Below are 17,158 nucleotides of genomic sequence, written 5' to 3'. Positions count from 1 at the left end.
CTTTTAGAGATCATGTAATCATTTTGTAATCCCTTCCCTCTAAAAGTTTGTCAGCATGGAGTGGTTGAAAGAGGATGTGACAGAGTCTTTGTACACAAATTCCCCAGGGATTACATAATCTTTATTCATTCCTGAATCTGAAAATACAGTTACGTCAGCAGGGCTTTCCACTTCTCTCTACCTGAAGTTCTGGCTCTGTTTAAAAATCATCAGCTGAGAGTTAGAGATGGTATTAGAATGAATTTGGTGAGCCTTTTATCAAATAAAGGCTGTGGATTGTCTGACTTGTGCTGGATATGGTAGAGTTAAGATGCTGTTCAGCAGCTGAAGGCTTGTCTTCTCCCACTGTTGTGGACAGTTGCTCTCTTCAGACGGATGACAAGCAGTCTTTGGCCCAGCTATTGTGCTGCAATAAAATCAGCAATGATGCTACACCTGCAGTGAAAACTTTTCTTCTCTAGTGGGAGATTTGAAAAAGTTAATCTACACGAGTAAAGGGCATGCATCATTCCTTTTGGTATAGAAAATTACTCTCTTCAGCAATTCTGTGATTTTTAAAATGCATGGTTCAGGATTTTTTTTTTTTTGTTTCTTTACATTCCTAAACCTAAAGAAACAATTTCCAGTCAGTGAGCTGTTCATACAGACTGATTTTCAATATGAAGTTAAACAAGTGTAGCAAAGGCCTTTGACAGTGTCCCCCACAGCAAATTACTGTCTAAGCTGTCAGCTCGTGGCTTGGACCACTACACTCCCTGCTGGGTTAGGAACTGGCTGGAAGGCCGAGCCCAGAGAGTGGTGGTGAATGGTGCCACATCCAGCTGGCGGCCAGTCACCAGTGGTGTCCCCCAGGGATCAGTGCTGGGCCCCATGCTCTTTATCATCTTCATTGATGATCTGGATGAGGGCATTGAGACACTCATCAGCAAATTTGCAGATGACACCAAGTTGGGAACAGATGTTAGTCAGTTAGAGGGTAGAAAGGCTCTGCAGAGGGACCTTGACTGACTGGACAGATGGGCAGAGTCCAAGGGGATGTCATGCAACAAGGCCAAGTGCCGAGTGCTGCACTTTGGCCACAGCAACCCCATGCAGAGCTACAGGCTGGAGTTGGAGTGGCTGGAGAGCTCCCAAACAGAGAGGGACCTGGGGGTGCTGATTGACAACCACCTAAACATGAGCCAGTAGTGTGCCCAGGTGGCCAAGAAGGCCAAAGGCATCCTGGCCTGCATTAGGAATAGTGTGGCCAGCAGGAGCAGGGAAGTCATTGTGCCCCTGTACTCTGCATTGGTTAGGCCACACCTTGAGTACTGCGTGCAGTTCTGAGCCCCTCAGTTTAAGAAGGACATCGAAACACTTGAACGTGTCCAGAGAAGGGCAACAAAGCTGGTGAGAGGCCTTGAGCACAAGCCTTATGAGGATAGACTGAGGGAGCTGGGATTGTTTAGCCTGGAGAAGAGAAGGCTCAGAGGTGACCTTACTGCTCTCTACAACTACCTGAAGGGTGGTTGTAGCCAGGAAGGGGTTGGTCTCTTCTCCCAGGCAACCAGCACCAGAACAAGGGGACACAGTCTCAAGCTGCACCAGGGGAAGTTTAGGCTCAAGGTGAGGAGAAAGTTCTTCACTGAGAGAGTCATTGGTCATTGGAATGTGCTGCCCAGGGAGGTGGTGGAGTCACCATCCCTGGAGGTGTTCAAGAGGGGATTGGATGTGGCACTTGTTGCCATGGTCTAGTCATGAGGTCTGTGGTGACAGGTTGGACTAGATGATCTTTGAGGTCTCTTCCAACCTTGGTGATACTGTGATACTGTGTGATACTGTGATGTAACAGCATTCTTTCCCATATTACTTCCAAACAAGCAACACAGCTGATACCTTACCCTTCCATAGAAGCTCTCTTGAAAAAAAGTAATAAAATACCTACAGCAGACCCAGGCTATCAGTGTGCATTGTTAGTGCAAGTTGTTCATGGCATACACATCCTCAACAGCTTTTTCTCTGAGGCTGTCTCAGAAGCATGCGTGACTTACATGCCTGTGCTACTTGAACTTTTTAAGTAGCCATAGCCTCTCTTCAGAAGTACATCTGAAATGTTGTCCCCTTTGAATCATCCCTGAATCCCATTTACAGAAACACAATCCTGCGCTAAAGAAGTTCTGTGAAGATACTTATTACAGGAGCAACCTTTTTTAGTTCAAGTCTGCTCAGCAGAATTATCTCCTTCACTGTTGTTTCTCACTATACAGCTTCTTCAGCCTGCAGCTCTATTATGAATCTTAAGCTTCTCCAGCTCCTCTACAACTACTAGGATAAGCAGACACAGTGTCCATCACAGGTAGTGGGTTTAGCAATCGCTGTTCTGGTTGTCTATTAACAAGTTCTGGCTTATCCAAACAGTTTTTTCCCTTACTCTTCAGTTTACCATTTTTCTTCCATAGGTTACCCATGTAGAACAGTGCAAGGAAATAGAAGCAAGGATTAAGGTGAAGTTATCCATGATAGACTTACAATCTTTGAGGCCCTTGTTGCAGGACTGCATCAGGGTCTTCTTGCACCCGCTACTGCACCATGGCAGCCACCCTCTTCCCACCCCTCCCACTGATCCCACCCGGTTATGAGGGATACAGAAAAGGTTGAAGTACTCAGTGATGACTTTGCACCAATCTTTACCAGCAAAGACCCTAGCTGCACCACCTAAGCTCTAGAAGGCAATGGTTGGAGAGTGGGAAGTAATCAAAGATCAGGTTTGAGAACATCTAAAGAACCTGAAAGTGCATCATGGGGCCCAGTGAGATCTGTCCATGGGCCCAGAGGGAACCGGCAGATTGGAAAGGTGATGGCAATCTGGTGAACTCCCTGCTGACTGGAAAAGGGAAAACATACCACCCCTCTTCAAAAAGAGAAAAAGAAAAGACCCAGGAAACTATTAGGCTAGTCTCAACTCTACCTGGCAAGATCACAGTATCACACTATCACAGTATCACCCTATCACAGTATCACCAAGGTTGGAAGAGACCTCAAAGATCATCGAGTCCAACCTGTCACCACAGACCTCATGACTAGACCATGGCAACAAGTGCCATGTCCAATCCCCTCTTGAACACCTCCAGGGATGGTGACTCCACCACCTCCCTGAGCAGCACATTCCAATGGCGAATGACTCTCTCAGTGAAGAACTTTCTCCTCACCTCGAGCCTAAACTTCCCCTGGTGCAGCTTGAGACTGTGTCTTCTTGTTCTGGTGCTGGTTGCTAGAGAGAAGAGACCAACTCCCTCCTGACTGTAACCCCCCTTCAGGTAGTTGTAGAGAGCAATGAGGTCTCCCCTGAGCCTTCTCTTCTCCAGGCTAAACAATCCCAGCTCCCTCAGCCTCTCCTCATAGGGCTTGTGCTCAAGGCCTCTCCCCAGCCTCGTGGCCCTGCTCTGGACACGTTCAAATGTCTCAATGTCCTTAAACTGAGTGGCCCAGAACTGGACACAGTTCATGGAGCCGTTCACAGATCATGGAGCAGATCCTCCTGAAGGCTTTGCTGCATATGGAAAATGAAGGATAGGCAATTGGTAATAACCAGCATGGATTCAAACAAGGGCAAATCATGTCAGACAAACTTGGTGGCTATTTATGATGAAGTTACAGCATGAGTGGGTAAGGGAAGAGCAGCTGATGTCACCGACCTGGACTTGTGCAAAGCACGTTACACTGTCTACATGAGCTCCTGATCAGCAAATTGAAACAGCACAGACTTGAGGGATGGACCACTTGCTGGATAAGGAACTGGCTGGATGGTCACACTCAGAGTTGTGGTTAACAGCTCAGTTCAATGTCCAAATGGAGACCAGTGACAAATGGCAGCCCTCAGAGGTTCGTACTGAGACCACATCATTGGTGAAATTGAGTACAGCCTCAGCAAGTTTGTGGGTGACACCAAACTGTGTGGTCTGGTTGACAATGGAGCAACAGGACGTCATCCAGAGGGACTTGGGCAGCCTTGAGAGGTAGACCCATGCCAACTATATGAAGTTCAGCAAGGCTAAGTGCAAGGTCCTACATCTGGCCTGGGGCAATCCTAAGTTCAAATATAGACCGAGAAGGGAGTGGCTTAAGAGTAGTCTTGGGGAGAAAGGCTTGTGGCTCTCAGTTGATTAAAAACTTAACATAAGCTGGCAATGTGTCCTTGCTGCCCAGAAGGCCAACTGTATCCTGGGATGCATCAAAAGAAGTATGACCAGCAGGGTTAGGTAATTCTACCCCTCTGATATGCTCTTGTCTCAAACACAAGAAGAACATGGAACTGCTGGAGTGGATCCAGGAGGGCCACAAAGGTGATTAGAGGACTAGAGCACCTCACCTATGGGGACAGACTGCAAGAGTTGGGGCTGTTCAGCCAGGAGAGAAGGCTCTGGGGAGACCTTATAGAGCAGCCTTCTAGTACCTGAAGGGGGGCCTAAAGAAAGCTAGGAAGTGACTTTTATTTACAAGGGCTTGTTGTAATAATAGGATGAGAGGAAAGGGATTGAAGCTCCAGGAGGGAAGATTGAGACTGGGTATTAGAAGTTTTTTACAGTGAGGGTGGTGAGACACTGGAACAGGTTGCCCAGAGAAGTCATGGATGCCCCCTCCCTGGAGGTGTTTAAGGCTAGGTTGAATGAGGCTTTGAGCAACCTGGTCTAGTGGAAGGCTGATGATCATTAAGGTCCCTTCTAACTCAAACCATTCTATGAATGTATGATTAAAACTCTCCTCAAGCTATTATAAACCCATCTTCACTGGAGCAGAAGAGGGATTGTGACTGTTATGTGAAATAAAAGACTGAGAGTGAGAATGATGGAGAAGACAAATTCAGAATGTGCTAAAAGATTCAGAAGCTGCTAAAAGATTCAGAATGCTTTCAGCTGTGTGCTGGGGCAACTCCATCCTTGTATAACCGTCCCAGTGGAACTTAATACGACTTCTCTCAATCAAAGCTGGCTGCCTCAGGAACCTACCATAGTTAAATGGACCCATTCTATCACTTAGCATTCATCATATCTACATAATTACAATTGAAAAGCATCCAGGCAAATTAAGAGTAGCAAACCTCAACGTGGAAACAACAGATTCCTCCTGTTCCCATTTAGGCTTGGCAAGGACTGCCACAGGCTGAGTGAGATACAAAACAAAACCCAGCAGCCCTTTTTTGAAGTTGCAAGTGAATGTTCATATTCCTTACAACAGAATTCAACATGGTATTTTAGTGCTACCTAATTAATAAGGGGGACATCATTAATATGCAGGCCATTTATTTTAGAAGTACTTCATTAAACCAATTATTTTAAGACAACCTTGTCTCTTATCCCTCCACCAGCAGCAGCTGACCTCAATTTATTTCACAATTTCAGATTGGAGATGATCTTGGAAGGAATTGCCACCATTGAGCTTGTTTAGCCTTGGGAGTAAACTGTCAAACATCAGACAGCATTTGGATTTGTTCTGTACTGATTTCACCCTAACCCACACGTTGAAAAATCTCTGTCTTACCTTACCCGAGTCTCAAGAGGGAGTAACAGAAAAAAGCTACCATAATAAGAACAAATAGTACATGGTTCCACCTGGTGTCAGAACAGACAGGTCTCCTGTGGGGTTGACCTGGTTCTATCACAGCAGATTTGGGCATCATTTCTTTACAAGCAAGCAAATAAAGTGACTTGACAAGATCTTGTGAGTCTCACTGGTGTACCGGATTACGTACCCAGCAACTGACAGCCATCTGTAAGCTCTCTTATCTTACAGCTGGAAATGAGAGTGTCCCTCCTCTGTTGTGCTTAGTGGTTTCTTTTTATCCTGGTGTGTATGTTCCCACCCCCCACCCCCCTTTTTTAAAAACAAACAACAACAACAAAACAAACCACCCCACAACACACCTACAACACCATCTTTGATGTCTAGTGGTCTCCTCACAGGGGGGCCACACTTTTCACAGTGGTATGCAATGTTGTGGGACAGTACATCAGAAAGGGCAAGCAGCTCCCCACTTCACACAGGGTATTGCTCAGCCCAATTTTACATGTTGGTTTCACATCACTGCTGTTGCAGGAACGCATTCAAATGGACACTCAGGCACTCACACCACGGCAGAACTGTGCGTTACAGATCCCCTGAGAAAATGAGGGTCTGGAACAGAATCCTGGCTGGCATTAAAACCAAAAGTCTAGATACTGATCAGGTGCAGAATAAAGTGCTGCAAGGAGGGATTTAGCCATTAAAGATTCCAGGAAGAAGGAATGTGTCAGTGATGAACTGGGGAAAGTGAGGGTAAGGAAAAGCATCAGTGCTGAAACAGACATTCAACTACCAGGATTCCTCATTAAATCTTCCAGGTTGAGCCACCTGTCACTGGGGTTTTGCCTCTGAGTGGCCTCACCTAGCTTACTCTGTCCATTTAACTCCAAGCTAGCTGATTTACAATCCTCAAACTGGCAGACATTACCACCTGAAGGGGAGGAGGGCAGGTAGAATTCAGCTGTTAAGTAACTGTTCTGAACAGCAGCTCAATTCTGTTCAGCTTCACTGACTGGCTCTGGGCCACTGCCAGGGCACATGGAAGATTTTCTAACTGTTCCATCACTAATCATTTCAGAACTCTCTATCTGCAGAAACCATTGAGCCAATATAACAAAACACCAAAAACTTTCCCTTATCTCACTGTCCATGGGAATGAAGGAAACAAAAAAAAAAAGGCACTTCTATTCCTATTTCACTCATTAAGAGTTCAGGGACTTCATGACAACAGTTACTACCTTTGATTCTGTCATGCCTTCACCAAATGACTGTTGTTACCAGATTCCCTGGTCTGCCATGGCTGTGGGACACTGCAGCATATAGAGTTTTCACCTAAACCAGAGCAAATTACCTGCAAGCTCTAATCAAACAAGACACCTTGGCTATTCTCCCAAGGGGAAAAAAAGACAACCATAAATAAAATCAACAGGAAGCCCTACTTTTGTTCACCAAAACAGCACCTGGGGCTGCACTACTGTAGTAAGATTCTGGATCCTTGATTTCTTAAAAGACAGCAGCTGCTTGAATTTCAAGAGTCCAGAAAAGCAGCTTGTAGAGTGGGTGCTCCAGCATACAGTAATTGCACTCAAATTAAGGAACCTTTCCATATGTAAACACTTTCTAAGCAGAACTAGGTCACAGACATCTTCAGCCCTGAAGAGCATCTCAGTCAGCCATGCAGAAATTATGCTTTATCACTCAGCTTGCTTCAGTTAACCTGTTTAGCTGATGCACCCCTCCACAGCATCAGCAGAGTCAGACAGCTGCAGTGCACATTTCAGAAAGCAGCATCTACAGCTGTAGATGGAACTACACTTTCTTCCCACGTATTCTGGACTGCAGAGACTTCATCTGTACCCCAGGAGCATCACAAGATCTAAACACCAAACTCATACAAAGCATGCAGCTCTAGTGCACTACAGGAAGAAATGGAGCTGAGGGAACTTCTAGTGTCCCTGTCTGAATCTTCACTCAGAATCATGCTGAACTCCAGAAGCAAAGTGAAATGGCTCAGGAGGTAAGAAGCCTGCAAGCTGAGGCCTTACTCTCATCAGCATGGCATCAAGCAGTACAGGTACAAACAACGGCCAAGCCTACACACAGAAATGTCCTTTCCACATGCTAATGATACCAAGTGACAACAGCATTGGCCTTGTAGTTTGGGAAAGTGGTTTATAAGGATCACAGAATGGTAGGGGTTAGAGGTGACCTCTGGAGATGTAGTCCAGCCCCCCCTGCTAAAGTTGGTTCACCCAAATCAGGGTGCACAGGACAGCGTCCAAGCGTTTGAGTCTCCGAAAGAGACTCCACATCCTCCCTGTTACCATAAACTCCCCCTCCTTGTACATACTCCAGCAGAGATCACAAGCTGGGAGTCCTTCCCCGCCCATTTCTGGTTTGCTGCTGGGAGAATACTGCACTTTCTTGCACTTACCATGTGCTGACTCATGGGGTTATTTGCAGTTAATGAACACCACCTCATGTTCAGCCCCCATCTCTGGAGGCTGAACAGAGGGAACAGTTGCTTAAGGGTGTTTTGCTCCTTAAGTGTGAGATCATTCTAATGGACTGTTCCAGGCTTCATTTGAGGTTCCAGCCACTGGCATGACAGTTGTTAAAAGCAAGATTTACTAGATTTCCATCCACTAAACAGATGTGATGTGTTACTCAATCACTACTTTATTAGCCTGAAAAAGCTGCTCCCCTTTCTATTGTTGCATTTGTGGAAGCAGCAAATTCAGAGGCTGTAGAAGCCTGCAGATGCTGGAACATCTCTCTGGAATGAAGTAGTGAGGGGAAGGGTTTTAACAGTGTTTTACAAAAGGGAGAAGTTTAGCGTGGGTGTTTGAGGCACATACTGTCCTGAGTGGGGACTATTCTAGAATTCCTTTTGTGGAAATTTTTTGTTTTAGGCACAGGAAGTTTCACTTAATCATAAGGAAAGACTCTGAGGGTGATGGAGCACTGGAACAGACTGCCAAAATTCCTAGTGAAGAGCTGTCGTTTGCTTTGCTAACCCAGATTAACCCTGGCCCTATTCTCACTGCTGTGAGATTACATCCAAAATGACAAGTTCAGCGACAAAGAGATTATATTTAGGAAGCAAAATCCAAACTCCTGAAACCCGAACATTTGAGACCCTACTCTCATGGGTTAGAGCTTTTGTGACACTTAGTCCATTCAAAGAAGGGGTACTTAAAGCTATGACATCTTAAGTGCTATTAGCAGGTATGGTGCCATCTGATACAGTCTAAAAGCATTCTGCAAAGCAGCTTTTAAGATACTTTTTAACTTTAGGGCATTTCTTAATTGGATGTTTCAGCTTTCAAGTGATTTTTCTAGGATACTCCCGTGTAACCTGTAAGACTCTACATCTAAGCACTAAAAATACCCATGTACCAATGCAAGAGTAGGCTAGATACTCCATTGCTTCTGACACATATGTAGGCAATGTTTTGAAAAGTAGCTAACACCACCTCTGCCACTTATCTCTTAATCACATTTTACAGTGTATACATTTTCTGTTTGCAATGGGTGACAGTCAAAATGCAAGATAGTACTAGGATTCCCAAGGCTTCCAGAAATAAAACCAGTCGTCTTTCACCTAATTTATTTAAGTCCCAATTTTTTCCAATTCCAAACAAAAGCTAAATACAAGTTTTAAACAGGTAAGCACTAGTTTTATCCAAAGGGAGCAGGCTTATGCAGTTTTACTCCAGTAAAAAGTACTCAACCCTTAAGCAGAGCCTTCTTTGTCATCAAAACTATACAGTAGTCTTCCTTTTATCATTGCACAATCTTAAAATGTTCTGTCAGAACCAACTTTTGACACTCCAAACACTATTTTACATTGTTTTATAATGTCTGTTTCAAAGGAAAAAACCTCAATGGGTTTTCCATAAGAAATGTTTTAGAAACCAGTATCTCCTGCACAGTTCACCTGCAAGTTTACAAGTCTCAACTCTCAAGAAAAAAAAATAATCCTCTGCCAACATTTTCTGCAGCTATTATTTTACTTTATTTTTTTAGCTGCTTTAGCAACTTCAGACTCCAGGTCTGCCTGATCTGCATAAATGCATCCAACTCAAAAGAATACTTTCATACAGTTATACAGCAACTTGGGGAAAGAGATCCAAAACAAAAGTGCCAGTAAACCTAGACATGGCCCAGCAAAATAAACACAGGCAAAAAAATGCCAACACATTTAATGAGATGCTTTTTTTCTTTAAAGAAAGATTTCTTTCCCACATTTACTTCCTATTGTAATAGCCACTTTCCTGATCATTAAAAAGAGTGATAGTGCTCTGATACAATCATTAACAGCAAAGCTGTAAGGCTTTTATACCCGTTACATTCACTTCTCACCCTCCAAATACTGATGGTTAACGTTACAGGTGTTAGGGGGCATGACCAGCACAAATGGGAACACCACCAAAAATGATCACCTTGTGCTTTCTGATACATTTGTTTCAGTGTACAGTCCCTTCATTTCACATTTTAGTAAGATGCTGATGCAGTACAGAGGTGTGCAGAGCATCTTCTCTTTCACAAGGTCCATGCAGAAAACATCTAAAACAAAATTGTAAAGTTCTGAGATATAAATGATAAAAAAAAAAAAATCCAGGATGATCAAGTTTCACAATGTATAGTGTTCTGAACATGAGTCCGTTTTCTTCTAACTTCTGAAAGAATAAAGTGGTGAGGAAAGTGAAAATCCACTGCTGCATTCTGTGATCTTCCCCATTTTGCTGGCCAGTACCTTACTCTGGCATGTAAGGACAGAGGTGATCCTCTATGGTACCAACCGTCCAGTGAGTGAGCTGCTCCTGTGGCAGGTACAGGCAGATGCTGCATAACTTGAAGATTGTAGCTTTGTTTTTTGGAGTCTAGAGGCAAAGCAAACCCAAAGAAAAGCCATTAAACATGAAGGTTAACTCAAGACCAATATGCAGACCTTCAGCTAATCCGGTCCAACTATTAGCTTGCTGCTGGTAGTGCAGGATCATTTAAAAGCCTTCATATAAACAGCCTGAACTGAAAACAATTCTGTGACCCCTTATGCCTGAAGTATTTTTACTTTCCTGTCATTCTTCACTGGCATAGTTTCTGTAGTATCATCCACATTAAGTCTATGTTTTACTTTCTTCAAAACACTGTTAAGTCTGTTTTAGAACTTAATTGTTAATACAAGAAACTTATGTGTAAACAGATCTGTGACCCACAGCTAGGTTTTGCATGTATGGATCTTATTTACAGCACACAGCTCCTCTGAACTGCTGAAATGCAAGCATGAAGGGACACAATTTTTCTACTTGAGTACTTTGCACTAAAGTTTGCTAAGGCAAAGCATCTTACAATTACTATGCACTTGTTAAAGTGATGGATGGATGAAATAATCTTACCTGCAAGTGCTGTCTGTCAATGAAGAGAAACACTGACTGGTTAGGGTTGTTGACAACAATTCCAGTCTTGTCCTTTCGGCTCAGAACATGCAGAAACTGTTTTTCATAGTCACCATGATGAAATTCAAACTTGGCCTGCATTGCATGAGAGAGGGAAGCAAAATAGTAAGCCAAACCTCGTATTTAACCGATGCATTTCCTTCAGTACAGTGCTTTACAACCACTTTTTTCCTTTCCTCATACTGAAAAGCAGAAACTGGGGACCACACCACCACACTTCAGACTTGGCACAATTCAAAAGAGCTCCCCAGTTTTACTCTGCCCACACTGCCATTAGTCATTGCAATGATGTATTAACAATTCAAAGGTACAACTTAAATGCATATATAAAACCCGATTCAGCTTGCTGTGCCAAAATATCCCCATCCATTAACAACACAGCACATTTCTTTCAATTACTGCAGAACCAGCACAGAAAGCATGTAACACTGTCCAAAAATCTGCATGTAAACAGGTAAAGCTGGTTACTGAAAAAAGTATCTAAAATGCTTGAAGTTTACTTCAAGGTAAAGTTATAATGCAAAATTTCCATCCATCTCAGACTCACCTAACAAAGTACAGCAACTCGGGATACTGGCAAAGCCTTAATAGCACCATCATATTTAGACAAAGTCAACTCAGAGCCATGTCTATTCTACTCCAACAAACATTAACATATGTATTTTATATGTGAGTCATTTGCAAAGGTCCTTCAGACAGTTGTTAATGTAACAGTGCATGAACACATGAAGCAGAATTTGTCATTCAAAACACCGAACTGCTCTATACATAAAACCAGACAGTATAATTTCTAACATCCAAAGTAGTTACATACCTTATCAAATCATTGGTTAAAAAGCAGTAACACTTACCCTCCCTTCCAGTGCAAGCTACTTATTGAAGTTAGAAAACAAACCCAAATACCTGAACAGGCCTAAAGGGTTCATCAGATCCCTTCCACCGAGAGAACAGGAGACAGACTATCTTCTCAATATCATTGCGAGGCCAAAGAATGAAGTCCATCTCCTGCGTACAGCCAATCACATCCTGCAAGTAATGAAGTCCTGTACTTAGATTCCCTCCTTCAGTCAAAGACTCAGATAATTAACTTATCTATACAGGCACGTAATTTAAAGGTGGTACTTATTACCCTTTTTGTGTAAGTCTCCATTTGTATTATGCAGAGCACAATTGAAGACTTTCTTTCCTTACACTGAGTTTTAGCATCAGTATCCAGTTAATAAACACCTCAACTTCAAAAAGCAACAGTAACAAACATTATCTCCCAACATTCCTGAAGTAAAATCACTTAGCTGTACAGCAAGAGCTGTTGCAATAATTAACACATGCCTACTGAAGGATAAGGATGGCAAGAGAGTATCATTTCCAAAGCATGTTTGAAAGATCGATTAGAAGTAAAGCCCGAGCACTACATATCTAAATGGAATTTCAGAATACATATGCTGTTACCCTTCAGACCAGACCTCCAACACATGCTCTCAGGACCCCCACGAACCAGAAGAGTTGGAAAAAATACAACACTAAGGTCTCAAGCTTCACAAAGGAAAGCAGCAGAGTTCAGCAACTGTAAAGAGGAACTTTACCCTGCGCATAGACTGGTAGCGGGGTGCGTGGAGCTGTACCACATCCTTCTGCAGAAGCTCTAAGGAACTTTCCAAAGAATAGCTGGAATCCCGCACGCCCTTCAGGATATTTTCTTCGTAATTATTGGTCATGACTGGTATCACCTCAGACACTTCAAAAAGCGCTGACTTCTTCTTCTAAACAAATAAAAAAGCAGCACAGGTTACATTCAGATTTACATCCTTCCCAGGCAATTACAGGTAATAGTTTTAGACTCTGGGATTCTCTATTAGCATTTACCTATAAAATCCACACGGCGCAAGTCAGGTGACAAACCACACTATAATTCACATGAGAGATTTTATAAATTAAGCCATCAGCCAAACAACTTCTACAGGCTTTTGTGGTCTCCAAAGATCCAGATTTCTGCATGTCAATCTTGCAAACACTAAAGCTGTATCTAACAAGACTACCCTTTTATCACATAGAACACCTGACGCTGCGCTGACCCAAGAGCCTTCTGCAAGTTTAACCTTGCAAATAGAGTGACTTTTTTCCCCACTTTGCAATACTTTAAAGTTTGTCTTTTATCAGAAGTGAAAGGTCTTTCAATGCCTTGTCTGTCAATGGTGGGTGATGAATATCCGATCTGAAGTTACCTACAACTCAACCTCCTGGTTACTGCAATTTGCTATGTAACTTTTGCACTCACTATGGTTCAGTATCTCTCCTGCAAGGCCAAAACACTGAGGAATTTGTAAGAATGTTTTTGCTGTATGTAAAACTACTTAAAAGTTGTACATCTGCTTCCAGCAGCTTTCTTACAGCTCCTAAGAAATCCTGACCTATTTAAGAACCCCCAGAACATACGTGACAAGCAACTATCTGCTGACCAAGCGAGGCTGAGCTACATCCCTAGTTTAAGCAAACCAGTCCTGGATGGACATCTTCAGTTCACTGTGATAAGCAAATTTTGTAAGAACTGAGAGAAGCATTTGCAATGAATTTCTACAAAGCAAACAAAGCAGTTTGAATGCTCCCACTAAAACCATTAAAGGAAAAGCTGATCGTTACCAGTGCTTAAACATTCATACTTCTCTTTATTACTGTGAGACAGTGCCAAGACATTACATCCCACTAAACATCTGTTTGCACCAGAACTGATGAACACGTTGAACTTTGGAATTTTAAGGAAACTTTTCAGTGAGAGTAGGCTCAAAGATCAGACTTTGTTCAAAAAGACTTCACTACTGCAGCAAACGTAAAAACTATGCATTTGAGGGAATTAAACAATGTCAGTGCTCATCACCATGCATTTCCTCCACTGTGTACTCTGACATATGCTTCTAACTTCACTTCCTCTTTTTGCTCCCTCAAAATGGTAGCAGCAGTTTCACACATGTCCCCGCGCTTGGGCCGTTTTGATACTGCATTTTGCAACTTTTCAACTGCCAGGTCTTTCCTTCTGCTTAACCAGATAAACACAGTAACTTTAGCAATCGCTCCAGCCAGGTCTCCCTTTTCAACTCAACTGCTCCCAGCCAACAACTGCACAATTCAGACCCCAATTAGGCTTAACAAGTTGCAGTATTAACTTTGGAAAAAAAAAAAAGCTATTTACAATGCAGAAGTTACCGAGTAATCATTTAATGAGGCACTGGCACTCTCCACATTGTACAACCATACACACACAACGAGCCAAAATGACAAACATGAATTAAGTAAATGTTATAGCAATTAGCAATTTAAAGAAAGTTTACCGGTCAATGGAAGCTTAACAAGGATAAACCACAACATGCAAACAGGCTTTGCACAGCATAGTTAGCATGCACTGCAACAGACAGCACAGTGAGAAACTTTAAAACCAAGTTACCTTGTCTTTGAACACAAAGGCAATGTACATCTTGAAGTCAAACTGGTCAGCTAAAGATTCTTTTTTCTTTCTAAGCTGAGCACGAAGTCTGTTCATAGCTTGTTTCTTCCGGGAGTTTGGGTCCCCCATTTTGTAATACAGGTGGTACTAAAGCCTTTGGAACTGTCACTAAACTATGGGCACCTTTTCGTTAAGACTCAAGTACAACAGAAACAAGTCGTTTTATTCCTGCTAAATACGACTGAACAGATAAAACGCTAATGTAACCCAAAACCGCACCTCAGGCAGTGTTTTACGAGAATGTCGTATCGGAGGGGTCAAGAAACCAACTAAGTAGCTGTTCAGCCATGGCTGGACAAGTTTTGCAATAAACCAAGGAAAAAAAAAAAACCCTAAGAATTTTGAAGGCAAAATTTTAACAGTTTAGCCGCAGGAATAAGTGGGTAAGAGTGAAAAAGAAACCAAAAAAAAGCCCAACAAATCTTATCACAATTTATGTGTACAATAAAAAGCAACTGGCACAAGCCCAATCCATCGGGGGGGGGGGGGGAAGTATTTTTGCTCTGCTTACAAAAAAAAAGAAGCTGAAATTACAAACTGCGTTTTACCCCAGCCAGATTCATGACTCTACTGATTATTATTCTCAGCTTTCCACTATTGCTATGTTGCCTCTTTTTTTTTTTTCCCCTTTAGGATTATTACACTTGGTGGAGAGCAGAGAAAAGAGTGCAAAGGAGGAGTGCACATCCTGGCAGGTATGACATTTCTCTGCTAACAACAACAAAATCAACTACAGACAACACAGTGCTGGTTTGCATGGGAGCAAAGAGAAAAAACAGCGGAGTCATTTCTAACTTCATCCTGCTCATCATCAGGCACATCACTGCTCCGAGGCTACTGCTGCCAAAGAGAAGAGGGACCATGACGGCCATAGACGAGGGGCAGGCAGGGGTTCAAGGGACAGTATTAGCTCACCTAGAGACCAAAATCCCAATCGGCGCCCCAAACCAGTGGGAGAGCCCTACATCCCCCAACACCTCACACGCTCCCTGGGCTGCTGATCCCCCGGGGAATCTTTCCCTCTCTGCTGCGCTCCACAGCGATCCCGGTTAGCCGAGGCTGTGCATGGCCAACGCTATTCGCTTCTCCTCGGGCCTCTCTACACAAGACGGCAAAGGCTGCAGCGGGCGGCCTGTGCCAAGGGCAGCGGGACACCCACAGCAGAACGGTGTCTCCCCTCTCACTTCATGGTCACGACTTGGAAAGCATGGAGTTTTGCTTCCGCTTTTACCGCAAAACAGGTTTTTGGTGTCAGAATTTTCGCGAGGTTTAACTTGCACGTCTAGGTTGCAATTTTAAACCTCTACAACACCCTCCCCCCCCAAAAGCAAGTCCCCAGTCATCAGGTTATTTTCTTCCTCTCTCCAGACATTTTTCCCCCCCAGGCGTTTGATTAGTCGGGATTAAAAGTTTTTAGGTTAGCAAATTCGTCGGACCAGGTTAGGAAGAGGGGAAGAAGTATCCCCCCCTCCTCTCTGACAAAAGGCAATAAAGAAAGAAAAACAAAAACTAAAAAAAGGAACCCCTCCCAGAACTTCCCCCCCAACTTAAGCAAGAGAGACTCAGACGAGAGACCGAGACCGTGGCCCGCTCGCTACCCGCAGCCGGCGGGCGCAGGAGGAGCAGTGGAGGCGGCGGCGCTGCTAGCAGCACGGAGAGGAGCCATGTCAAGATAAAGCCACGAAGCCGCGGAGCCCCCCCATCCCTGCTGCAGTGGACACGGTAACCGGGCCGCCCGCTCTGCCGCTGCTTAGCCCCAACCTGGTCCCCATAGTCTAACTCAGCGCCCCGGTACCGGGGAGTGGGGAAATGGTGGCGGAGAGAGGAAGAGAAGGAGGAAGAGGCGACGGCGGTGGCAGCAGCGTAAGGAGAAGGAGACGGCGGCGGTCCCTGCGCTAGTGGATCCTACGGAAGGCGACGGGCGTAAGAGATCCCGGAGCGGCAGCGGAGGACGGGGACGGCCGGGAGAAGGATGAAATAACTGGGCAGAAGCTCTTTTCGTCCAGGCGGCCCCTGGACGGCTTTCGCAGGCGACGGCAGGAGCGGGCAGGAACGAGCGGGAGCGCCTCGGTCTGCGCCTGTGTCTCGGCACGGGAGCGAGCGCTGAGACAAGCTGCGCGGCAGGACCGACCGCCCAAAATGGCAGCGCCTGAGTCACACAGGCACCACCCTGCCCGCGCTGCGCAACCTCCTTCTGCCGGCGAGTACCAAGCGCTCGGATCCCCGGGGGGAAGACAGAATCTTGTACTCCGGGCAGTAAGGCTCGGCGGTAGCCTTGATAGCTGCAGACACTCCTGTTCGGGAAAACAGAGAGGAGCGTAAACCAAAGGCAGAGCATCTGCGAGCAGACAGCGCATCAAGAATCTGGGTCGTATTTCCCTGCTCCTTCTCCCCCTCACCCTAACGGCTGGTGTCACCGCTCCGTGCCCCGCGTGATGCCGAGTGGGGCGCAGCCCGCGGGACAAGGACCCGGATGGAGTTGCTCAACGCAGTTCTCAGCAGGGAGGGGGCAGGGCCGGGCGGTCAAGGGGGTCGAAGGGAATGAGTCGTTGTTGTCGCCCGTCCCCACTCTCCACCCCACCCTACCCAGCTTGAGGTGGCATTTGCCGAGAGCATGCTTTCCACTGCTCCTGTCTCCTCCTGTCTCCTCCGCAAACACGCC

General features: G+C 44.7%; 1 protein-coding gene across 1 annotated transcript; it reads right to left on the bottom strand.

The window, feature by feature from the left end:
* Positions 1 to 9,131: 9,131 nt before the first annotated feature.
* On the bottom strand, positions 9,132 to 16,647 carry CUNH6orf62 (chromosome unknown C6orf62 homolog). Its single transcript, XM_068147543.1, has 5 exons — positions 14,437 to 16,647; positions 12,584 to 12,760; positions 11,904 to 12,026; positions 10,941 to 11,075; positions 9,132 to 10,424 (listed from the first exon to the last, which is right to left on the bottom strand). The coding sequence occupies exons 1-5, from the start codon at positions 14,563 to 14,565 to the stop codon at positions 10,299 to 10,301; spliced, it is 690 nt and encodes a 229-aa protein (XP_068003644.1). The 5' UTR covers positions 14,566 to 16,647; the 3' UTR covers positions 9,132 to 10,298.
* Positions 16,648 to 17,158: the final 511 nt, after the last annotated feature.

The sequence above is a fragment of the Melanerpes formicivorus genome, unplaced genomic scaffold (assembly GCF_026170545.1).
Source record: "Melanerpes formicivorus ecotype bairdi unplaced genomic scaffold, bMelFor1.0.p_v2 SCAF_15, whole genome shotgun sequence".
In the NCBI taxonomy this organism is placed as follows: Eukaryota; Metazoa; Chordata; class Aves; order Piciformes; family Picidae; genus Melanerpes; species Melanerpes formicivorus.
Note: the sequence above shows the minus strand (reverse complement) of the source record. Positions and strands in the feature narration are given on the sequence as shown.